Raw genomic sequence first — 25,329 nt, 5'->3', positions numbered from 1 at the left:
AGGTCTACGGCGCTCTCCCAGCCCGAATCCCGGGTTGTGCAAGATGGATGGTGCTCCCCCGGCACGGCTCGCCCTTCGGCTGCTGCTCCTCCTGGCGTTGCCTGCCTTCGGGTGGCTGACGACGAATGCCCGGGAGCCTCCGCCGGAGCTGTCCGGAGCCCCACGGGTAGGACACGGCGGGTGCGGCTGTCCGTTCTTCGAGTCAGACTTGCGGGGAGGCCAGGTTGCTCCAGCGACGCCCCTCACCTCGCGCCGGGGAGCTGGGGCTGTGGTTCGACTCAAAAGGAAGAGTGAGGGGAAGCACCATGGGAAATGGGATGGTGTGGGAGCCAGAGGCGAGAGAGAGAGAAGAACCGATTGGTACACCTTAATGTGTGGCCGAGTCTCGGGCCGAAAAGCTTCGAGATTCTTAGAGCAGTCCAAACAGTTGCTCCTCCTGCTGGAGCTTTTCTGTCTGAAGTGCGCTATCACCCTTGACCTCAGGCTTTTATTGTGGCGCCTTCCTGGGCTAGAGCAGTCCTAGCCGGGCAGTGTTTGTGTTCGGGAAATGTGAAAGTTACCCGCTTAGTGTATTTCCAGGCTGCTCGGCCGGCGGTGGGGAAGGAGCTCCTTCCCAGGCTGAGGGGTTAGAGAAAAGAAGAGGCTGAAGACCTGACTCCCCGACTTCCTTGATTTGTCCGATGTGTTAATAGTGCTCCTTCAGGTGTGGCCGGGGGCGGGGCCCACTGTGTGTTAGGAGACCCTGAAACCCTGAGAACCTTTGCATCATTGTATTACAAAGCAGCCGTGATATTGGCCTTTTTTCAGTTGTATAGTCAGGAAAAGTTTGAAGATTTTAAAATACAATTTTTTCCCAGAATGAAAAGAAACTAGGGAAGTACATCTTACTCAAGTCTGGACTTGAGTAAAATAAATACAGAGGTGACTGACAAAATGTCACTTAAAAACAACAACGAACTTTTATGTCCCTGGTACAAAAATGACGAGTATGTCTGTTTTAGTTCTGCTATCACATTCCGGGGAGCCACAATATTGAGAGCTCATAAGGACCACTGTTATGTGGAATTATTTGTGTGTTACAGTTGCATATAATTAAAAATAGAAATGCCATGGACAAGCACCAAGAAACCAAATAAAAATGAAATAATTTTAAAGTTAGGGAGATAATGACTTTGTTTCCCCCTTTTTCAACTATAAAGATGTATCATTGTTATTTATCAACCCAAAACACATTTGGGTCTGTCTGAAAATCTGAGAAAAAAAGAGTTTAGCTGAAAGGTTAAGTACACTGCACTGTGGCTTGGGTGTTAGTGATTTCACCATTTCAGTTCTCCCTTCTTAGATTTTCATTCCACTTTTGGAAAGTTCAAATCTAAACTCGGAATTTCATAAACTAAATGAATGCAGAATAGCTAGAAAGACAGTCTCATTAGTTGGGATAGAAACATGAGATGCTGAAATAGATTCATCCAAGTTCTTTTTCAAAGTTGAAAATTTTCGCTGGGTGTGGTGACGCACACCTGTAATCCTAGGGGCTCTTTAGGCTGAGGCAGGAGGAACATCAGTTCAAAGCCAGCCTCAGCAAAAGCCAGGTGCTAAGCAACTCAGTGAGACCCTGTCTCTAAATAAAATACAAAAAAGGGCTGGAGATGTGGTTCAGTGATCAAATGCCCCTGAGTTCAGTCTCTGGTACCAAAAAAAAAAAAAAAAAAAAAGAAAGAAAGAAAGGAAAAGAAAAAAATGTACAGAAAACTTGAAAGAATTTTACAGTGGTCCTCCATGTCAAATAAGTGCTCTTCAGTAGAACTTTGTGCAGTGATTGTTAATTTTCCTACCATTGTAGTAGCTATAGTTGCGGTCACTGAGCACTTGAAATGTGGCCAATGTAAATTAAGGACTGGTTGTAAATTTTTTGTTTAATTTTAAGTAATTTATGTAGCCATGTGCCGTTAGAGGGTGTCAGATTTTACTTATAGACTACTAATATTAACATTTTTCTGAACTTACTTTGTTACATACTTGTTCATCTGTCCATCCTTATATCCAGCCTGACATAAATTTAAGACAACTGGTTGAAGTCAAGAAAATTTTTCCTGTCTTCCTGCAAGGACTCACATTTACTGTATTCTAAGCGTTTTCACTTTCGTGTGTATGCATTTGTCAGACTGCAAAATATTTAAAGCTTTTGTAGTACATTCTTTGTTTTTTTCCTTTTTCTTTTTTGGTACTAAGAATTGAACCCAGGGGAGCTTACCCACTGAGTCACATTCTCAGCTCTTTTTTATTTTTAGAGACAGGATCTTGCCAAATTGCTTAAGGCCTTGCTAAATTGCTGAGGTTGGCTTTGAACCTGAGATCCTCCTGCCTCAACCTCCCAAATTGCTGGGATTACAGGCAAATCCACTGTGCCTGGCTGTAGTACATTCTTTTAATGTTAACTTGGTTACCAGAGATTTTTAGATAATAATATAGTTTGAATGGGTACTTGTTTTATATATTTCTCCCAGACTTATTTTAAACCAACAGTTGATTCTCTTTTTCTTTAGAAAGCCAGTTGTGTCCCAGATAGGCAGACAATGAGTAAAGATCTGAAAATGGGTGGGGAGAAACTTCAGTTTTGACATCTACTTTCTAGGCATACACAACCATGGCTTACAAGTCTGAACTTCCAGTTCAATCAGAGGTTTTTAGAACAAGAAATGTGAGTTTTGAACTTTGTTTTAGGAGGCTGTAAAGATTGAAATTCCCTTCTGCACTGAAGTCATTGAGAAGGATCTAAAAGAATTTATTTTATCTTATTGGTGCTGGGGATTAAACCCAGGGCCTTGCACATGCTAAGTGTGCACTTTACTCTTTAGTTACACTCCCAGTACCCCAAAAGAATTAATTAAACTTGAGTCTCTGGAAAATACAGTGTGTTTGTGTCTATTAATTGTCTTTTATAAACCCTGTATTTTACTAAGCAAGCAGTAGGTTTATGTTCAGTAAATGACTAACAATGTTGTAGTACAGATTTGCTGCTGAAAGGCAGAAGCTGAAAAAGGTTTCTATTTTGTTCTGTTATTGGAGGTTCTCTCTAGGCAGTTAGAAACAGCTTTTGTAGTTTGGTAAGAGGAACTTTTAATTGGACTTTGGATTAAAAAAACAATGTAGAAGATGCTATCCTTTCTCCATTGCATGCTTTTAGCACCTTTGTCTAATATAAGGTAGTTGTAATTTTGTGGATTGGTCTCTGTGTCCTCTATTCTGTACCATTGGTCTACCCGCCTGTTTTGGTATCAGTACCATGCTGTTTTTGTTATCATTGCTCAATAGTATAGTTTGAAATCTGGTATCGCTATACCACCTGTTTCACTCTTCCTGCTTAGAATTGCTTTAGCTATTCTGGGTCTTTTATTTCTCCAGATGAATTTCATGATTGCTTTTTCTATTTCTTCGAGGAATGCCATTGGGATTTTGATTGGCATTGCATTAAACCTATAGAATACTTTTGGTAGTATGTCCATTTTAATGATATTAATTCTGCCTAACCATGAGCAAGGTATATCTTTCCATCTTTTAAGGTCTTCTTCTATTTCCCTCTTTAGTGTTCTGTAGTTTTCGTTGAAAAGGTCTTTCACCTCTTTTGTTAGGTTGAGTCCTAAAATTTTTTTTTTGAGGATATTGTGACACAATGGAATATTACTCAGCATTAAAAAATAACAAAATCATGGCATTTGCAGGGAAATGGATGGCACTAGAGCAAATTATGCTAAGCGAAGTCAGCCAATCCCTAAAAAACAAATGCTGAATGTCTTCTCTGATATAAGGGAGGTGACTCAAAACAGAGTAGGAAGGAAGAGCATGAGAAGAAGATTACCATGAAACAAGGAAAAGAGGAGGAAGGGAAAGGGAGGGAGAAGGGAATTGCATGGAAGACAGAAGGAGACCCTCATGAGTTCACAAAATACATATATGACGGTGTGAGGGGGAAGGGAAGGAAAAAAAAGATAAGTGTCACAGTAGAATGGGTAGAGAATAGTGATGGGAGGGGAGGGGGGGAGGGGGGATAGAGAGGGCAGCAGAATACAACTGACACTAGGATTGCTGTATGTATACACATGGATGTATAACCAATGTGATCCTGCAATCTGTATACGTGGAAAAATGAGAATTCATACCCTATTTGAATCAAATGTATGATATGTCAAGATCATTGTATTGTCTTGAGCAACTGAAAAAAAAAAAACCAACAACAATGTACTCACCAACTGGGTGGCTTATTGAGTGATATGTTTTAGAGTTTTCATTGATTCTAACTGAAGCTTACTCTAGATCAAGGTGGACTAGGAAGAACCAAACTGGTTCTGAGGAATTATTGGTTGCAGAGCTTCCTTGGTTCCTAGAGTAGTTGGGAAGTGCACCAAAGTGGGCTTAAACATATGGTTGGGCCTTATGTGGTATGAATCCTTCTCCACAAATTGTCCCTGGAGTCAGCCAACCTCATGAAATCATGTCAGTCTTATTCTCTCTTCTGTTGAAAATTGTAGCTATGTCACATGGGGATATGTTTTGAGAAATGTAACCTTAGATGATTTTGATGTTGTATGAGTAGTATAGAACATACTTACACAAGGACAATTATGCCATCAATAGATGATACATTTGTATGGGGCCACTGTCATATGTAGTCTCTTGTTTGCTGAAACATTATGTGGAGCATGACTGTGTATAAATATAAGGTATTAGGGGTACTCGCAAACCAAGAAATACTTGTTTTTTTATGTTTATGAGTAAATTTTCTATTTTTAAATTAAGAATACAACCCAAGGATAACATATTTGAGAGGAATGTATTGTTTTGTTCTATAATAACAATGCCTTATGTGAAAACTTAGGAAATAAAGCACAAATTGTAGTTCCAGTGGTCAGTGATAGTACTTTGTGGAATAGTGCTTCTTCTACAGAAAGCATGCCATCAGTAAACTTACTATTCGGGTAGAATGCTTTTGATCATACCTTAATATAGGCAATAAAATGTACACTGTATATACTTGTCCAAGAGACACACTCAAGAATGGCCAGAGCACCTTCGTTTGTAAAATCAAAATTAAGTTGAAAACAACACAAGTGTCCATGAATAGTGGAATAATTAAATAATTTGTTAATCCTACAGTGGGAATGGTGCATAAAGTAGTGTAATTAGTGACTATAGCTGTGTGCGCCAACAATTTTTGTGTGTGTGTGGTACTGGGGATTTGACCCAAGAGCACTCTGCCACTGAACTACACCCTAGCCCCCTTTTTAAAAATTTTTATTTTGGGCCTGGGGATGTGGCTCAAGCGGTAGCGCACTCGCCTGGCAAGCGTGCGGCCCGGGTTCGATCCTCAGGACCACATACAAAAAAAGATGTTGTATCTGCCAATAACTAAAAAATAAATATTAAAAATTCTCTCTCTGTCTCTCCTCTCTCACTCTCTCTTTAAAAAAAAAAAAAAAATTTTTATTTTGACAAAGAGTTTTGCCAAGTGGCCCATTCGGCTCTCAAACTTGTGATCCTCCTGCCTTAGCCTGAAGATTACAGGTGTGCATCACTGCACCTAGCATGCATCAACAATTTTAAATAGAAGAAACAAATTTGGAAGAATACATAAAATATTCCATTTATATAAAGCTTAGAAACAGATGAAACTAGGTAATGTTATTAGAGATATACAGATAGTAAAACTATGATGAAGCTGGGGATTGAACCTAGAGGCATTCTACCAAAACTATGATGAAGCAGGAATGAATTAACCTGGAAATAGTGCTCCATTATAGATAATTATAATGCATCAATAAAAATGTGGGGGGAATAAAAGAGATTCCCTCTGAGGGGAGGAGGGGGCTTTGACAGCTTCATGCAGGGACTTCTAAAGCATGAGTAATATTCTAGATTTTAACTTAGGTAGTAGTTACATGGGGACTAATCTTTTTAAACTCTACATGGCATTTATATTCTCATGTATGTAATATATTTCACAATGGAAAAAGCATATAGATTATTTAAAATTGGAATTGTAATCAAGTCATAAAACGTCTATAATGAAAATATAATTTTTTTTATTTTTTTGAGGTTATTTATTTATTTATTTCCAGTACTGGGGATTGAACCCAGAGGCATTCTACCACTGAACTACATCTTCAGATCCTTATTTTTTTTTATTTTGAGACAGGGTCTCACTAAGCTACTGAGGCTGGCCTTGAACTTGTGGTCCTCCTGCCTCAGACTCCCAAATTACTGGGACTACAGATGTATTCCACTGTACCCAGCAATGATTTTTTAAAATATTCTTTTCATGCTCTTATAAGGGACCATACAATAAAAATAATGGAGGGGGAAAGAAAAAGAACTGTTATTTTCAATTTGTGAAATGAATACCTGTCTATTTATATTTGTTTTGCAGGATGGCATCAAAATTAATGTAACTACCCTGAAAGATGATGGGGAGGTATCTAAAGAACAGGTTTGTTTCTTTTTCATTATCTTTTTAATATATAATTTAGCCAAATGAAATGCAGTGGATTTTACTTTTATTCTATTTGTTCATTTTCTGTTGCTATAACAAAATACCTGAGCTAGGCTACTTTATAAAGAAAGAGGTCTATTTAGCAGTTTAATTAACAATTAGGGAAATTCAAGGGCTTATTGCTGGAGTCAGCTTGGAACACCTTGTGGCAGATGGTACCATATTGGCAAGAGCACATGTGGGAGTGAAAGATCACATTGCCAGATAGGAAGCCAAAGAGAGTCTGGAGTCTCAAAGTTCCTTCTGAGGACATGCTTTCAGCAACTTATGGACTTCCAAGTTGACCCATATCTTAAAAGTCCTGCCACCTCAACACCACAACTCTGACCAACCCTCTAACATATGATTTCTTAGGACAAACAACATGTAAACCATAGCACCTCTACATGTAATTTAGTTAGACAATGTATTTTTGACATGAAGAGTTTGTAATTTATAAACCACTGGAATTAATGTATATGCTGCTTTATTTTAAGGTTGTTCTTAACATAACCTATGAGAGTGGACAGGTATATGTAAATGACTTACCTGTAAATAGTGGTGTAACCCGAATAAGCTGTCAGACTTTGATAGGTGAGTACTACTAAATCATTTCCAAAGTATTCTGTTTTTAATAATACTAAATAATAAGATTCTTGGATGTTATACATGTCCATTTTAAAGCAATAATACACATCATTTCTCTAATATACAATACCAATGTGCTTAAAACTGTATGCTTTATATTGGTTACTGATGGGATGTCGACCATTTTCTTTCATGAGATTGGCATTGATGGGACTGCATTTCTGGGAGGGTCATCAGTATAAGCATGCATATACTGAGGTGGGATAGCAAAAGCTGAAATCTTGGAGAAGCACTTTCCACGATTGGAGAAAATGAACTGTTGGTATAATTGTCAGTTTCTTCTACCCTTATGTCAGTAGAACATTTTTCTTTTTAACCTTTTAAATTTTGTAATTGTTTAAAGATAAGCAAATATATTACATTGGAATAGACCATATTATACAAATGAAAAAAGGAATGTAAATTATCTCTTGTGCTGTGCTGTTTGTCAGAAACAAGTGACTAATCCCATCCCTTACCCAGAGAGAGGGAGTCAGGCAAAGGCAAGCATCTTTGAGGGCCATTTTTGAAAGTTGGCTGCCACAGTGAGGAAGTCAGAATGTGAAGGGCTTTTGTTTTTAATTTAGTTTTAATTTATAGTAGGGGTATCAGATTTGGGGGCTGAAGAGTATCCATTGTGATGTTTTTGTATGACTGTATTTTCTCACTCCCTCTTGTGCCTTAGGCTTTGGGCATACAGAAATGCTAACAAGGCTGTAAGGGCAATCAGTGAGTTAACAGTTAGAAACACTGACATGGAAACAGGTGTGGTGATACAAACCTGTAGTCCCAGCATTTGAGAGGCTGAGGTAGGAGAATTACTTGAGCCTAGGAGTTCAAAGCCAGCCTAGGCAGCATAGTGATACCCTGTCTCAAAAGAAAAATGAAGGGCTGGGAATGTGGCTCAAGTAGTAGCGCACTCGCCTGGCATGCATGCGGCCCGGGTTCAATCCTCAGCACCACATACAAACAAAGATGTTGTGTCTGCCGAAAACTAAAAAAAAAAAAATAAATATTAAAATTCTCAAAAAAGGGCTGGGGATGTGGCTCAAGCGGTAGCGCGCTTTCCTGGCATGTGTGCGGCCCGGGTTCGATCCTCAGCACCACATACAGACAAAGATGTTGTTCTGCCAAATACTAAAATATAAAAATTAAAATTCTCTCTCTCTCACTCTTAAAAAAAAAAAAAATGAAGCTGGGTGCTGTGGCACACGCCTGTAATCCCAGTGGCTTGGGAGGCTGAGTCAGCAGGAGGATCATGAGTTCAAATCCAGCCTCGGCAAAAGCAAGGCACTAAGCAATCCAGTGAGACCCTATCTCTAAATTAAATTCAAAATAGGGCTGGGGATGTGGCTCAGTGGTTGAGGGCCCCTGAATTCAATCCCCAGTACCAAAAAAAAAAGGAAAGAAAAGAAATGTAAGGGACTAGGCCTGTATAGCTCAGTGGTAGAACACAGGACTAGTATGTAAAAGGTCCTGGATTTGACCTCAGAACCTCAAAACAAAGCAAAAAACAAAACAGAAACAAAAGTGCACTGAGATGAATCATGAAAAGGGGGCATTTTACAGTTACAAGTGTCCAAGGATATTGAGAGTGGGGATTAGGAAGGCTAGAGAGGGAGCCCAGCCCCAAATAGAAGCCTGAAGGAAGACCAGTCAGAGAAGTACCAGAAAATTCATGAGGATGCCATTGACAGTGTTTGAGCAAGGAATATAATTAAAAACTGTTATAGTAAGGTAAATCAGGCAATGTTGCATGAATGGTTTAGAGGGGGAGAGACTATAGGGGAATAACTAGGTAGCCATTATGATTTGGGGTGGTTAATGAACTAGATATAGGGATATTCTAAACAAAAGGAATACCTCTATAAAGGCAAGAAATCAGTTTAAACTGCTAGGTCTGCATTCAGATACGCATTAGGTTCCTGTTTGAAAAATCATGAGATTATTTGAAGGACAACAACTAAATGCTCCTTTTGTGGTGGTATCATTGGGTATGTTGCTTTATCTTTTTCTATAGCACTTTCTAATTTAATAGAAGAGCTACTGGCTCCATAAATACCTGCAACTACCCCATTTCATTTGGGGTTGGGGTTGGGGTTGGGGTTGGGGATAGGGGTTGGGGTAGGAGTATATTCCTACCTAAAGAGGAACATAGCTAGTACCTACCCTACCTGTCCATTACTAGGCTTGTCCCATTCTTTCCCCCCTTCCTGCCCTCTCCAACAGTAACAAATCACTTTTTGAGGAAAGGATTGGCGGGGGGGGACTTACGTTGGGTTTTGTGGATGAATGTATGTGCTTATTTTGCTAAACCATGGGATTGACCGTGTCTTGTGGCCTGCTTTGTCCATAGTTACACTCTTTTGGCTCCTCACTACCAACCTGTATAAAAGGGATAGGAAAGATGTTGCTGGTGTAGCATTTCTTATAAAATTAAAAGATTGCCAAGCATCTCCCCTTTTCAAACAAGCATAAACCCTTGTCAGGGTTGTCAAGTTGTCTTTGTTTTTATAAATCTGAAATAGTCTTAAGGTCAGGGATGAAGAAGCCAATGAAAATGGTTTTCAATGGTATTGTTTCATGTAAATGTCATCAGAGTTGTTAAACAGATTCAGTAACAAATTTGGTGGCAATCTTTGCTCAAAGCTGTCACTACTTTTTTTTATAGTGAAGAATGAAAATCTGGAAAATTTGGAGGAAAAGGAATATTTTGGAATTGTCAGTGTAAGGATTTTAGTTCATGAGTGGCCTATGACATCGGGTTCCAGTTTGCAACTAATTGTCATTCAAGAAGAGGTAGTAGAGATTGATGGAAAACAAGTAAGATAGTATGCTTGTTAACTGGGAATTGTTAAGATTTCAATTTGTGCTAGGTATGCATGTGTTCAATTATTTCTTTCTGACTTGATAAGGAAGAAGCTACCCTAACATTGCCTATATCCAATCAGTTAGCATTTTTATTATTTTAGCATTTTAAGTATATTAATTTTTTAAAATTTGCTTATTTGGGGCTGGGGTTGTGGCTCAGTGGTAGAGTGTAGAGCACTTGCCTAGCATGTGTGAGGCACTGGGTTCAATTCTCAGCATCACATATAAATAAATTAATAAATAAAGGTCCACGAACAGTTTTTTTTAAAAATTTGCTTATTTGTATACGTCATATCACTTAATTGTTATAAATATCATTAAACGAAAAGTAAGTGAAGACATTGAATTTGGTTCATGGTTCAGCTACCATTTCCTTTTTACTAAGTCTATGTATAAATTGAATGGAACTGGGATTGTGTGAATGCTAACGCAGACAGGAATATGATTCAAGTTGCAAATTAAATGCTCCAAAGTGGGAGTGGGAGGGTATAAGAAATAATTGTCTGAATAGGTCAAGTTTTTTAATTATAGAAATCAGGGAGGAAAATTGACTTTTTAAGTTCTCATGGTTCTAGGCCAGTATTTAAAATACAGGTACTTATTTTTTTCTTTCATAGGCTCAACAGAAGGAAGTTACCGAAATTGATATTTTAGTTAAGAACCAGGGAGTACTCAGACATTCAAACTACACCCTTCCTTTGGAAGAAAGCATGTTATACTCTATTTCCCGAGACAGTGACAATTTATTTACCCTTCCCAACCTCTCCAAAAAAGGTATTTAAAGGCCATAATTTAACATTAATGAAACTATTTTTTTAGTTAGTAGCTGTATTATATACTCTTGAACTTTGGACTCTTTATATTACTTGTAAAAGCTACCATATGTGTTTAATATGTTTGGAAATAAGCTTCTTTAAAAAAATCTTTAAGGGGCTGGGGTGTAGCCCAGTGGTAGAGCACTTGCCTTGCATGCATGAGGCCCTGGGTTTGATTCCCAGCACCATAGAAGTCTCATAACATGTATTAGTATGTATGTCCATTTAAGGATTTTAGGAATCTTATTTTGAGCCTTAGTAGAATGTAATCAGTGCTGCTGGTGTGGTGACAATTTTCAGTAATTGCCATTCTTACTCTGGGTACTTATCAAAAATATAAGAATATTGTAAATGTTCATTTAAAGGAAGAAGTATTCATTTTCCACTGTAGGCTATAGAATTATTAAATTTATACTTTGTATGTGACTAAATTATAACTTCTTCTAAGTGCCTAAGTGTTGCCCTTCTTCTGGTGTTTAAATCAGGGAATAAAATGTTTTTATTTTTTTCTCCCATTGTAAAAGGTATGTACTTACTATCCTGAATATTATTGGCATAATACCTAAATGTTATTGGCATAATAATCTTATGACTTTTAGAAGAGACACAAGTATGTTGCTAGCATTTTGGTAACTTTGTTCTTCCTCAGTGGAAAGTGTTAGTTCATTGCAGACCACCAGCCAGTATCTTCTCAGGAATGTGGAAACCACTATAGATGAAGATGCTTTACCTGGAAAATTACCTGAAACTCCTCTCAGAGCAGAGCCTCCATCCTCATATAAGGTAAATTGAGCCTTTGGTGTTACTAACCTTTATGGCTGTCGTGAAAAAAGTAGTAATAATTAAAATGAGGAAGAAACCATGAAGATCAGAACTATGGAACATTGTTAATAATGGACTTGGTGATATTTTTAGGTATTCCTATTTTATTCTTTAAGGTTCATTTAATAATAATGTAGTCATATCATGATTATTAAGGCACTGAATTTCATTTGGTTGAGAATTTCCAGTTCCAGAATTCTCATATTTCCATTTCTTTTTATTCTACAGCTGTTACTTTATATACACACAGATAAATTTGTGCCCCCAGGATCTTGTATGATGATTAAGCACAGATGGTTAAAAGTATACTTTCTGGATTCAGGTTGCCTAGTTTTGAAACCTGGCCTGCCATTTACATTTAATTTGTTGTGTAGCAAATTCTTAACCTCTGTAACCTGTTTCATTATCTGTGCTTAATCTCTAAAGTAGTGTGAAGTATTTCATTAAGTTGTAAGGGTAAAATAAGATAGATATTATGTATAAATATGTATTGGCACCTACTAAGTACTCATTATCCTGACATGTATACTGCTGACTAGGATACAGTTGAGAAATATGCAGGTATCTCTTCCTATTAGTTAGCCCCCTTACCCCAAATAATTTCTTTTCTTTTTTTTTTAGAGAGTGAGAGAGGGGGAGAGAGAGAGAGAGAGAGAATTTTTTTTTAATATTTATTTTTTAGTTATCGGCGGACACAACATCTTTGTTTGTATGTGGTGCTGAGGATCGAACCCGGGCCGCACGCACGCCAGGCGAGCGCGCTACCACTTGAGCCACATTCCCAGCCCCAAATAATTTCCATTTAAATGAGAAGAGTCTGTGGTTAGCCTACATAGAAGAGAAGTTAAGATCAGAATTGCTTATTTGGAGTTGATGGAGAAATCTAGGTCACTTTGGCAGTTTGGACTGTGATACCCTCACCCTATCTAACCCCAACCCCTGCAGCAGGTCAGCACCAGAACAGACTGTCTTCATATCTCATGCCATTAGTGCCCACCTTAGGTTCTTTTCTTGCTTGTCAAGAAATATTTTGTACACAATGAACCTCTCACCTGTTCTAAAAGCTATTAAGTTTGTCTTTCTCTTTCTTCTCTTGTCTTCCAATTACTTGAAACAGTTCATTAGGGTTTTTTTTTTCTTTTTTCACTTGATGTGTAGTTAAGACTACAGTATAAATAATCTTAAAGGATACTAACATTTCTGTCTCTATATTTCTGGAACATAATTTTTTAAGTTTGTAAATAACTTATTAAGGTACATTTTAGAATAAAATGCACCTGTTTAAAATATACTGTTAGTTTTTATATGTTTGTTTTTTTGTGATGCTGGGGATTGAACACAGAGCCTCAAGTGTATGAATAAGTACTCTACCATTGAACTATACCCTCAGCCCTAAAAATGCATTTCGTTTTGACAGTCATGTAACCATTACCACAATCATTTTAAGTTTGTGGAACTTTTATATCTAATTAAAACTCATTTTCCAGGTAATGTGTCAGTGGATGGAAAAGTTCAGAAAAGATCTGTGTAAGTTCTGGAGCAGTGTTTTCCCAGTGTTCTTTATGTTTTTGAACGTCATGGTGGTTGGAATTCTAGGAGCAGCTGGGGTCATAACCATCTTAAAGGTGCTTTTCCCATTTTCTAAATACAAGTAAGTATTTGTTTTTGAAACAGTATTTTTAGTTATTAAAATATGGGTTATATTAAGTTTAGAGAAGAAATATACAAATAAGGAAGGAAAGAGAAGTGGGAGGGGATAAGAATACTTTTTTCTAATTTCCAACTTTAGTAAAATTAAAATATCGTGATCAAAATACTTTGAGAGACTCAAATGTGAATAAAACAAGCTCTAAGAACTTAGTTTGGTAGGGCGAGAAAGGAAACGTATGCTTATAATGGAGAAAGTGCAGTGTATAAGGTCAGAAATCAGCAAGAGGAATTCACTGTATATTTTCAATCCCAAAGTATTAGTTTAAAATGTAGTTAATTTCAGACTGGCAAGATACTAATTGCAGCTTTCTTCCTAATAGAAAATAAAAGCAAAACTAGAAGCCTCTTAGTCATTTATCAATGAGGACTTGACTAAATGGCACATAGGCAATGAGATTTTCTGTGGCCCAATAAATCCAAAATCTGCTGGGGGGGTGGGTGTTCACCCAAATTATTGCAATGAGAGAATAGTTTATTTCTAAAGAATAGGCATTAGAGTAAAGGTGAAAGCTTTCCTCCTCTGACATTCAGTTTTCCCCCCACTGTACTGGGGAGTGAATCCAGGACCTTGTACATGCTAAGCAAGTACTCTTATCACAGAGCTCCATCCCCACCCATTTTTAAAATTTTATTTTGGCATAGGGTCTTGCTAAGTGGCCCAGGATGGTCTAAAGCTTATGATCCTCCTGCTGTGCTTCCTGAGTTGCTGCCATGATAGCCTGTGTGATACCATGCCCAGTTACTGTGATCTTTTAATAAGATCTTTGCTAGTTGGTTAGGGCAACTTTCTCTTCTTTCATTGTTCTTTTTATGGGCCAGATGCAGAGGCCCATGGGGCATTTTACCAATAAGCTACATCCGGGCCATTTTCATTTTTTATTTTAAGATGTGTAGGGCCTCAGGGCTGGGAATGTGGCTCAGAGGTACAGTGCTTGCCTTGCACATGCGACAACCCTGGGTTTGATCCTCAGCACCACGTATAAATAAATAAACAAATAAATAAATAAATGTATTGTGTCAACTAAAAAATATTTTTAAAAAATTAAAAAAAAAAAGACATGTAGGGCCTCTAAGTTGCTGAGGCTGGACTTGAACTTGTGATCCTCCTGTCTTAGGCTCTGGGATTGCTGAGATTACAGGTGTGTACTGCCACACCCAATCCCTGTATTCCCTTCTGTTACCTAAGTCAATTTGGTAAAAATGAATTTTGGGCTTAAGAGTTTGTATAACAATTATAAAAATGTCAGAAGCAAAGCATTTAACCACAGGTAATTATAACCTTGAAGTAGCCAGCCTTATCTCACACAAACTATTGGTGGAGGAACTATTTTTATCTTTGATAATAATTAATCATCTTATATTTCAGAGCGATTCTTCAGATGGATAAAGTGAATGTTTTGCCTGTGGCAACCATCAATTTATATCCAGATGGCTCTGAGAAAACAACAGAACACCTTGAAGATAAAACATGTATTTAAAATACCATCTCAAATCATGGACTCTGAATTAGTATATTGTTTCCAAATTTGCCACTTCAATATAATTGTTTTTAAAAATCGTTAAGAATCAGTTTATGCATAGCAAAATTGCCAAACTCCTAAGACTGCCTTAAAATTGACCTTTATAAAGTTCACCCTATTTATAAAAGGGCTTGCTGTTCAAATGAATTAAAGAAAATTTAAGCAAAGTGTATGAGAAGACATGTGAAGAGACTTTGAAATTACCAAAAAGGAAAAAAAAGGTGAATCAATGCCATGTGCCAATTAAATTCAAAGTGCCTTTAATAAGGAAATTATATCCACTTAATTAATATATGACTTTATGAAAAGCACTTTATGAAATTCTAATTTAAAAGCTCAAGAACTTAACACTTATTTTTGTATTTAATACAATGTGTCTTTATATTGTTTGTGACTCAGTATAAAAATCACTGAAGTATATCATGATTTGATTATATCCTGTATCAAGACTACTTGCCTTGAATACACCAGGATTTAAAAGTAGTAGTGACATGTTCTCACTCTAAAATAAACTGTTTTTGAAGAAAAAAAAAAGTGTAGCTCTTTTGGTTATAATTACATTAAAACTTTGCCCAGCTCAAAACTTTATGAAGGCATAGGTCTGATTTTTTCCCCCCACTTACTTAAACTGGTTAAAAACAAGGCTCAGATCAGTTAATGAATCTATTAATATCATGAAATTAAAGTGTGCCCTTGTCTTGTGGTTGTAAATATAGTGCTAATGTTATTTACCCTACAGATATTTTATCTTAATTTTTCTAACCCATCACTCATATTGACTTTGTGTGTGTGTGAGAGAGAGAGAGATTGATTGATTCTGGGTCTGTGCAACTCATATTGACATATTTTAGCAATGTTACCTGAGTAGGTATAACTTGTCTTTACTCCATGTAATACCTGCTATTTTGTATCATTAAAAACATTTTTACTTTTTAGCTAGGTGTGATGATATATGCCTAGCTACTGAGCTAATGCCCGGGCATTTTTTCTTTTTTCTTTCTTTTTTTGGTACCAGGGATTGAACTCAGGGGTGCTTAAACACTGAGCCACATTCCCAGCCCCTTTTTATTTTTTATTTTGAGACAGGATCTCACCAAGTTGCTAAGTTACAAGTGTGTGATACTGTGTTTGGCCACTACTGCATTTTTTTATGTCCTTCTGTATTCCCTAAGTTGTTCAAAAGCACTAGTTCTAACTCCCAAGTGATGACAAGGTCGTATTTTATCCATTAACTATAAGCTTATAGTTAGAACAACAAAGACCATATGGTCTACTGAAGAGGATAGTTGCTTTACTCAGCAGAGTCCTATCCTGGCTTCTGTTCTTGGCAGGGAGACTTGAGACCACAGCAAGGTACTCATTCTCATTGAGACTCCATTTTCTCTTCTGTGGTTGGGTTGATCAGAACATTAAATTTTTTAAAAAAATATTTATTTATTTATTTTAGTTTTCGGCAGACACAACATCTTTGTTGGTATGTGGTGCTGAGGATCGAACCAGGGCCGAACGCATGCCAGGCGAGCGCGCTACCGCTTGAGCCATATCCCCAGCCCAGAACATTCATTTTATATGCAATCAAATGGAAATCTCAACCTGAATTTTATACCACTAAATTTCTTCCATTTTATTCACTTTTATTTATACTGTTAACTGTTCTTTTCATTAAGCTTAGTATCATGAATGGATGAGTTTGATTAGAGTACAATGAATATAGGGCTTAGAAATACCTAGCTGCCTGTAGTAGGCAGAAAAAGTTGTTCAGACATTAATTATTTCTCCTCCTTTTAAAAATGCAAAATAAAGAGTCTTACTCTCAGAAAGAAACAGTCTGTCTGGCTCATGCTTTACCTAGGTACTTGTTTACAACTGGTGAATAATTTTCAGTTATCCACTGGTGTCTAAGGAGGCTAGGGGCCAGTCTCACTCTCTTCATAGGAAGAATAACAGCAGCAAACAGTGGGAGAGAAGATGTTATACAGAAAAAGACAGCTCCAAGTGAAAACGTTTGTGTTATAACAGGCAATAGGCAATGTTAAAGTAAAACAAATTTGCAGCTTAAAAAAATTGCCTTTATTTCGAATTATAAGGATTTTTAAAATCTTATCATTTTAAAATTTTAAAAAAATATAGCACTCAGTGCAATGAAATACTAAATTTAATTATTTTTCAAAGACTTAAGGCAGATTTCTCACAGTTTACATGTGAGAATTTAGCATGATCCAAATTCAAATATCCATTTTTCATATCTTTCAATGTCTGCAGCAGATACTGATTTAGAAACCTTTTTTAAAGCCATTTCAAAATCTTCCATAGTTGTAGGCATGTGCATTTCTTCTCTTGAAAGATTTCGAATTTCTTCTGGGGTCAAACCCTCAATACGCCTTCTCATTGCCATCAAAGATGCATCCCTAGGTGTTAAAAAGGCCACAAAGTGTTATTTTGACTAAATAAAAATTTTTCATTGTATGTAGTGTAGAATTCCCTAAGATCTTATTAAACATGTAATATTGCATCAGATCTTACATTGGAATACAAGTTCCGTTCTGAAATTTTTTTTTAGTAATTAAATCTTCCATGATGAAATTAAGGATGAATCAATTTAAATCACTGGGCATAAAGCACAAGAAAAAGTTTTTTAAAAAGCTAGCCATTACAAGTGTTCAATAAAATAAACATCATAGAGAAGTGAATGTTAGAAAATTAAATATTTATATCCATGTAGCATAATAAGTGGTTTCCTCTTTTCCCCTCTATTATAGAAACTTCATTCAAGTACCTCTTTCCTTTCACCATGTTTTATCTTTACTTGTAGCCACAACTTATGCAAAGGCAGCAATATAGCTGCTTTATCTGTGCACATGTCAACTCTGACCCCCATGAGTCTCACTCTAGAGATGAGAAGGCAAGTGTAGTCAAACCCCCTGTTAAAAAGCATCTGAGGGGCTGAGGTTGTGGCTCTGTGGTCGAGTGCTTGCCTAGCATGTGTGAGGCACTGGGTTTGATTTTCAGCACCACATATAAATAAATAAAAGTCCAACATTTGCTAATAAAAATATTTTTTTAAAAAAGCATCTGAGTCTGGGCGCAGTGACTCACACCTGTAATCCCAGCAGTTTGGGAGGCTGAGGCGCCTCAGTGAGACCCTATCTCACTATAAAATACAAAATAGTGCTGGGGATGTGGCTCAGTAGTTGAGTGCCCCTGAGTTCAATTCTGGGTATGTGGCCCCCCAAAAAGAAGCATCTGAGCTAAAATTCAGGATAAAACGTAGCCACATCACCTGGATTAGAATCATTTTTTTCTTTTTCTTTTTTTTTTTTCTTTTATTTTTTTAAAAAGTTTATTTATTTATTTATTTTAAATCTTTGGTGGACACAGCATCTTTGTTTGTATGTGGTGCTGAGGATCGAACCCAGGCCGCACACATGCCAGGTGAGCGTGCTACTGCTTGAGCCACATCCCCAGCCCATTTCTTTTTCTTAGTACTGTTCCCACCATCACATTTAGGATATACTCACTGAAAATTAGACTATTAACTGCACTTCATGGATAGGCCAACTTAATGTATTTCACATCATTTCTCATATAACAATATAGTGAAGGAATACACCAATAAACTTAATATCCAAGACAATTACTCAGTTCCTATTTAACCCAAATTGTTCTAACACTAACTTCTTGAACTTGTTCAAAATAGTGGTGGATTCTTCACTGATATACAAGATACCCAAATATCTTAACACCTGCTAACATTAACTTAAAATTTGACTCTGGGCTGTGGTTGTAGCTCAGTGGTAAGAGCACTTGCCTAGCACCCATGACGCACAGGGTTTGGTCCTCCGCACCACATAAATAAATAAAAATTTTTTATTTATTTATATGTCTATCTACAACTAAAAATATTTCTTAAAAAATTATGGGGGCTCCCCAGCTCAGATGGAAAAAAAAAAACTTACAACCCTAATCTATGTAGACTACAATCTGGGTCTTTATTCCTCATCTATCTTAACACTGTATAATAACTTTGTAAAAAGTTTATAATCACAGAAATTTTTGCTCCCAAAATAATACATACCTGCACACGTTGGTAATGTCTGCACCTGAATAACCTTCCATGTTTTCTGCTATGCTTGCAAGGTTAACATCATCAGCCAATTCCAGCTCACGCAGACTTATTCGTAATAGTTCCTCCCTGCCTTTTGCTAATGGTAGAAAGAAGTTTTAAAATGTAAGCCTTCAACATAAACACAAGTGTATTATTTTTTTCTCAAGACTACTTTGATTTGCTTTCTAATTCTTAGAAATTAGAAAATTAGGCTCTTTTGCTTGAAATTTCAAGAGCTGTTCCTCACTGAATTTTTGCTTTCCTAAGTTATCAACACTTCTAGGTTCTAAAAGTAGCCAAACTGGTAACGTAAGGAAAGATAGTATACATTTATCTCTTTGTTAATACCATATTCTAAATTGGGGGGGGGGACCCTAACAAACTACTGGAGTGTTAACAGGAGCTTTGAGACAAGATTTAAAGGATGATACCTGATGGTAAAGGAATATAGATTCGTTTTTCAAGACGTCGTCTTAAAGCCTCATCTATATCCCAGGGAAAATTAGTAGCTGCTAGAACCATAACCATTTTGGAAGGGTCATCATTTTCAGAAGCACCTCCAACACCTAATAGAAGGGTCAGGAGAGAATAAAAGGACACTAAGTTAGACTATATGAAATAAAGTTAAGCTATTTAAGGATTATCATATTTAGCATAATACAAGGTAGTATGGTTTCACAAAGCTGACTCGTAAGCAGGTGACTGTATAATCCAAGGAAAATGAGTTTTTGTAAAAGTATGCAAAAATATAACTTGGAATAGATTATAATCAAAAGATCAGCTCAGTTCAATTACCTATCAATTAGAAACTTTCTCAAAATAATATATACTCTTTCTAAGGCCAATTTATCTGTACTTATTTCTATTTCAATTTCATGGTCAAGAATAAGACATTAGCATATATTCTAAAAGGGTATCTTGTAGATGGCCATTATTTTTCCTTCCTTATTTTTTGGTAATTGGGATAAAACCAAGTGACACTGTATCAGTGAACCATATTTTAAAGACAGGGTCTTATGAATTGCCCAGGCTGGCCTCCTGCCTCAGCCTCTCCAGTCACTGGAGTGTGCCACCACTCCTGGCAGTGGCTGTTATTTCTGACATATCACCACTGCCACTGTATCAAATGTACTGCTATCAATCTCTAGGCAGTATTTACCAGCCCCCTAGGGTTCACCTGGCATTAGGAACACCAGTTAAAAAGAGATGTACCCTGGCTGGGTGCAGTGGCAAATGCCTGTAATCCCAGTGACTTGGAGGCTGAGGCAGGAAGATTGTGAGTTGTAGCCTTAGCAACTTAGCAAGACCCTAAGCAACTCATCAAGATCCTGTCTCTAATAAAATAAAAAAAGGGCTAGGCATGTGGCTCAGTGGTTAATTGCCCGAGTTCAATCCCTGGTATTGCCCTGCCCCCTACCAAAAATATTATGCACTGTGATTAAAAAGTTAGTTCTATGGGTAGAGCCAGATCCATTGGAGCTGGAGATAACTGGTATCCTCCCACCTTGAGTTAATTCATGCAGAGACATATATCTACCATCCATTTGAACCAGCAGCTCTGCTTTCACCCTTCTGCTTGCTTCATGCTCTTCAGAAGTCCCTCTTCGACTACAAATGGAATCTATCTCATCAATAAATATGGTGGCTGGAGAATAAAATCGAGCCTAAAGAAGAAACCATGTGACAAGTTTTTATTTCACTTAAAAATAATTGATAGGTTAGCAATTAGAAAATGTCTGAAGAGGCTGCCATACTGTGCACTTTTTCCTCTTGCCCTAGTATTGGGGGAAGAAGATAGAATCAAAACAACTAAAATAGACAAACATGTGCAGACTTACATATTTAAATATGACAATAATACAATTGGCTACATATGTTTGAGTGGCATACAGGATTATACCATACACTACAACAGTATGAGTAACTACCATGGGGAAACATGTTACAGACATTGGTGCTCTAAAGTTCTAGAAAAATTTGGTTATGGAGAACTATTATTTTAAATAAAATCATTTATTAGAGTACCTCTAAGAAATTCTAGTTAGACTGACCCTTTTAAAACTGACCCTTGTCTCAGTGGCCGAGTACCCATGACTTCAATTCCTGGTACCAAAAAAAAAAAAAAAAAAAAAAAATTATTTTGAGAAAGAGTCTTGCTAAATTGCCCAGGGTGTCCTTGAACTTCTGGTTCTTCTGCCTCAGCCTTCCAAATAGCTGGATTACAGAGGTGTACCACCATGCCTACCTTATCTTAATCTCTTCAGATGTTAAGTAGAATAATAGTTAATTTGCATATTTCAGTATAAATGGAATGATATAATATATGGACTTTCATGTCTTTTTCACTTAGCATCATGTTTTCAAGGTTCATGTATGTTATAGGATGTACAGTACTATATTGCTTTTTATTGCTGATTAGTACACATTTCTTCCTCAAAATAACAGGGAAGATTAATCTTGATCCACTAAATAGGTCTTAGTCAAGTATTAAGCTATGACTCAATGGTATCTAAAACTTAAAGAGACTGAAGATATAATTTATTACAATTTATTACAGTTTATGATTAATCATTATTCAAACCAAATGCTCAAATTAATATAATCATTGCACAAGAATATTGGAACCTAAAATGATGACCAAAGTTTCTAGAAAACAATTTGAATGAACAAAACAGCATTTTAAAGTTTTCTCTAAAAATAGTACCCAGTGGACTGACCTGTGGACATTACAAACTTGAACATGCAATCATCCTGGGTCTATCAATTCTCTGAACCGTGAAGCTATGATTTAGTATTCTCTAAGAGGCAACTAACCATGTTGAAGATACTTGCTCCAAAGCATGGATTTTGTTTTAGCTTGTTCATCTGCAAAACCCAAATATTTAAATTCCACTGTATTTTCTTATTAGATATTTGAAATTCTAAGTCTTTAATTCCCTACAAAGGTTTAATTTCATTTTTAACAAAGTCATTATTTGAGCTTTCAGTACTATGTATAGAATCTTTGTGCTTCTTTTTGAGAAGTGGAGAGAGAATGAACTTTTCCTCATTAAAGTACCCCCCAAAATTCACAATTTTATAGATAGGAACCATCTACCAACAAAACATACATTAACAAAAATTAAATTTCAACCCATTTACTGCCACACCAAGGAGAAGTTATAAGAACAATCAGTTTACTGAATCTCAATTACTAAGGATATGCAGAAGGGTCTGACTTCAAGCAGAGGCTATGTGCCCGCCACGTTGGTTTTGGTTGACCTGTGAAAGTGCTGTAGAGATATTTTCAAATTTTCTGCCTGCACAGCACTAAGAGGAGTCTCCCTTCCATTTGGAGAACACTGCTGTTTCATATACCACTACTTCTAAAGAGGCTTCTGAGGATGATTCAGGCATAGCCAATCAGATCACTTTAATTCTCTGACCAAAGATAATAGTTTCAGGCCTGGACACATGATTCAAAAACAGTCCAAATATTTATCATGGCACTTCTGCCTGAATAACTGGAAATAAGGACTGATTTCTCTGGGACTACCATAAGGACATTAAGAAGAAGGTATAAGCTTCTGATGGCTATTTTAATTACATCATTGGGACTGACTAAAGTGAAAGCCAACCCGGAGGTCTCAAGATCTAAGAAAAAAATTCATAAGAATTATCAGATTTGGTGGCTCTTGCTAGTCTAATAATCAAAAAGTAATTTTTGAAAACTACCAGTTACATGATTCTATTTATTATTATTCTTATTTAAATCATCTAATTGAGTTTCTGACAACTGAATATAAAATTTCTTGACAACACTACAAAAATTATACAATTACTTTTGTGTGTATTTGAAATCTGGCATTTTCACCAAATTTAAGCAGTCTTATTTAAAATACAGGCTTTGAGAGTTGCTTAACATTTTCTGGGGAGGACACATTAACAGAGGTGTCACCTGTAGCAAGTCAAAACTAAGATAGAGGAAGTTTAGTTTTATTTACTCCTTGAGAAAATGAGACCATGATAACAGGGGAAAGAAAATCTGGCTTCAGTAAATGCCCCCTAACCAGGGCAGAAGCTCCAAACTGTAGGCACTGGTTTGTGACTGAGCCAGTGATCAAGTGGGCAACTCAACAACACATTCCATATGCGAGGAAACTTATTTAACAATGGTTAAGATTTTCCCAAGCAAGTCCAGGGAAGCCAGTAAAAAATAACGTTTTTTGATAACGCCTTCTAAATCTCGCTATAAAAAATAATGTAGGGCCACCAGTGAAACTCTACATCCTGTACAAACACAATGGGATCCTAATTAGAATAAATTATACTCCATGTACTTATAATGTCAAAATACACTCTACTGTAATCTATCTAAAGAGAACAAATTTTAAAAGTAAATAAAATTTTTAAAAAGGAAATAAACTTTTTCTTATTAAAAAAATAAATAAAAAACATGGGGCTGGAAGTAGAGCTCATGCTTATTAGCATGCACAAGACCCTGAGTTCAAGAAAAAGCAAATTAACACTTAGTAAGAGCATACTCCCACAGAAGAAAATAGCTTTATTTCATACCCAGTCCTTTTCAAATTTTTTTATTTTGAGACAGGGTCTTGCTAAGTTGCTGAGGCTGGCCTTGAACTTGCATTCCTCTTGCCTCAGCCTCCTATACACTGCGATTACAGGTGTGTGTGCCAAACCTGGCAGAAAATAGTTTTCTTTAATATAAAATGTTATATTAGAAACTATACCAAATAATCTTAAACAGTAACAATGATTTATATTGAACCCTTATGAATCAGGCTTTTAATTAAGTAATTTATATTCATTAACAGGTTTTACCCTAACATTACAGAGGTAGGTTTTATGTTAATATCGTCTTATAGATAAAGCAACCAAGGATCAGAAAAGGGCAGGAATTTGAACCCAGGCCACCTGATTATGAAGACTCCATATTTCATTCTATTTAATTAACTTTTTTTTTCTCAAAAGACCAAGTTACTCCAGAATATTAGCAATATACTTCAAGCAATGCACAAGCAATTTTTTCAAAATGATCCAAGAGATTTCAATTAGATACCTGTTGTACTATGGACTATTAATAAGCCATTAATTTGCCTGCTGGCTTATGAATTGTCTAAGAGGAAGGAGAAAGCAAATGAAAATTAAAAGAAAACTTTTCAAAAAATGGATAAACTAAAATTGTGAACACTTTAGTTTGCTTGTTCACTTTGGAGCTTAGGAAGGAATATTTGATATATTAGTAAGGCCACCTCATGTTTTGTCCACTATGATTAAGAATTCATGTCTTTGTCACTATCTATACAATAATATAACTCTGTCTTAATACATAATATAGTAAGACTGAAGTAATCAATGAAGCTTAACAAGTCTGAAGTATAAAAAGCTGCTGAATTCATCTAAACACTAAAAGAACTTGTCGAATTATATTTCACTACTGGCACTCACATTTGTCAGGGTGGAATAAAGAAAAAGCAACTCAGAATAATAAGAAAAGTACTTTATCCAAAGATTGGGTCATTAAATTCAAGGTATTTGGTATAGTTAATAGACTAGAGGTGATTTAAATTCTACAACTTAAGATTCTCACCTTTTGTCATATCATATGACATTTATCATATCATAACTAAGCCTACTGATTTTAAAAATTTCAGACTCCTATAGCAGATCAGTAATGTTGATCGCATAATGTGAGCAAGCCCATAAATTAACAGATGTGGTTCTAGTTCTGGAGAAAGCAGACAAAATGAAACTCAAGTTACTCATGTTTGTAAAGGATATACCCACAGGATGATGACTGAACAGAATGTCATCCTGCCTACTTAATCTACACACTAGAGACAGTTACAACTCACTTTCTCTCCTTTTAGAGGTAAAGAGTGAATCACTATTGGAGCTGTCTCATTTACCATTTCAAACAGAAGACGAACAAGCTTCTCAGACTCTCCTCTGTATTTGGAAGTCAGAGTTGATGAAGAGACATTGAAGAATGTTGTCTTGCACTCTGTAGCTACTGCTTTAGCAAGAAGGGTCTTTCCTGTGCCAGGCGGGCCAACCATCAATACTCCCTGTTGGAAAGATTATAGCATAAGCAAAGGATTTATCTGGCTTTGTTCTTTTTGTTTTATTGCTTTGTTTTTGAGATGGGTTACCCCTCTGTTGCCAAGAGTTGGCCTCAAACTCCTGGGCTCAAGCAATCCTGGTTCAGTGCCCCTTGTAGCTGGGACTACAGGTGTGAATCAATTCACAATAATTCATTACTAAGTATCAAATTTCAACCAATTTATATATTAAAATAAAGGGACAAACACAAAAATAAATAGGATATTTTAC

General features: G+C 36.5%; 2 protein-coding genes and 1 non-coding gene across 5 annotated transcripts in view; 2 read left to right on the top strand and 1 right to left on the bottom strand.

The window, feature by feature from the left end:
* On the top strand, positions 1-15,576 carry Ginm1 (glycosylated integral membrane protein 1). Its single transcript, XM_076858152.1, has 8 exons — positions 1-166; positions 6,425-6,484; positions 7,024-7,120; positions 9,825-9,976; positions 10,642-10,798; positions 11,489-11,622; positions 13,149-13,312; positions 14,738-15,576. The coding sequence occupies exons 1-8, from the start codon at positions 44-46 to the stop codon at positions 14,847-14,849; spliced, it is 999 nt and encodes a 332-aa protein (XP_076714267.1). The 5' UTR covers positions 1-43; the 3' UTR covers positions 14,850-15,576.
* Positions 10,959-11,030, top strand: Trnaa-ugc (transfer RNA alanine (anticodon UGC)). Its single transcript has one exon. It is a non-coding gene; the product is annotated as a tRNA-Ala (tRNA).
* A 1,370-nt stretch (positions 15,577-16,946) lies between the features above and the next one.
* The window catches only part of Katna1 (katanin catalytic subunit A1), a 36,643-nt gene continuing 28,260 nt past the window's right edge, over positions 16,947-25,329 (bottom strand). For all 3 annotated transcript variants that reach the window (XM_076858149.1, XM_076858150.1, XM_076858151.1), the window contains 5 exons: positions 24,906-25,064; positions 20,534-20,660; positions 19,428-19,562; positions 18,967-19,093; positions 16,947-17,299 (listed from right to left, as the gene is read on the bottom strand). In XM_076858149.1, the coding sequence (XP_076714264.1) occupies positions 17,101-17,299; positions 18,967-19,093; positions 19,428-19,562; positions 20,534-20,660; positions 24,906-25,064 (747 nt within the window). In that variant the 3' untranslated portion in view covers positions 16,947-17,100. The remainder of the gene's footprint in view (positions 17,300-18,966; positions 19,094-19,427; positions 19,563-20,533; positions 20,661-24,905; positions 25,065-25,329) is intronic.

Source organism: Callospermophilus lateralis, chromosome 6 (genome assembly GCF_048772815.1).
Source record: "Callospermophilus lateralis isolate mCalLat2 chromosome 6, mCalLat2.hap1, whole genome shotgun sequence".
NCBI classification, from domain to species: Eukaryota; Metazoa; Chordata; class Mammalia; order Rodentia; family Sciuridae; genus Callospermophilus; species Callospermophilus lateralis.
This window is presented reverse-complemented; position numbering and strand designations above follow the sequence as displayed.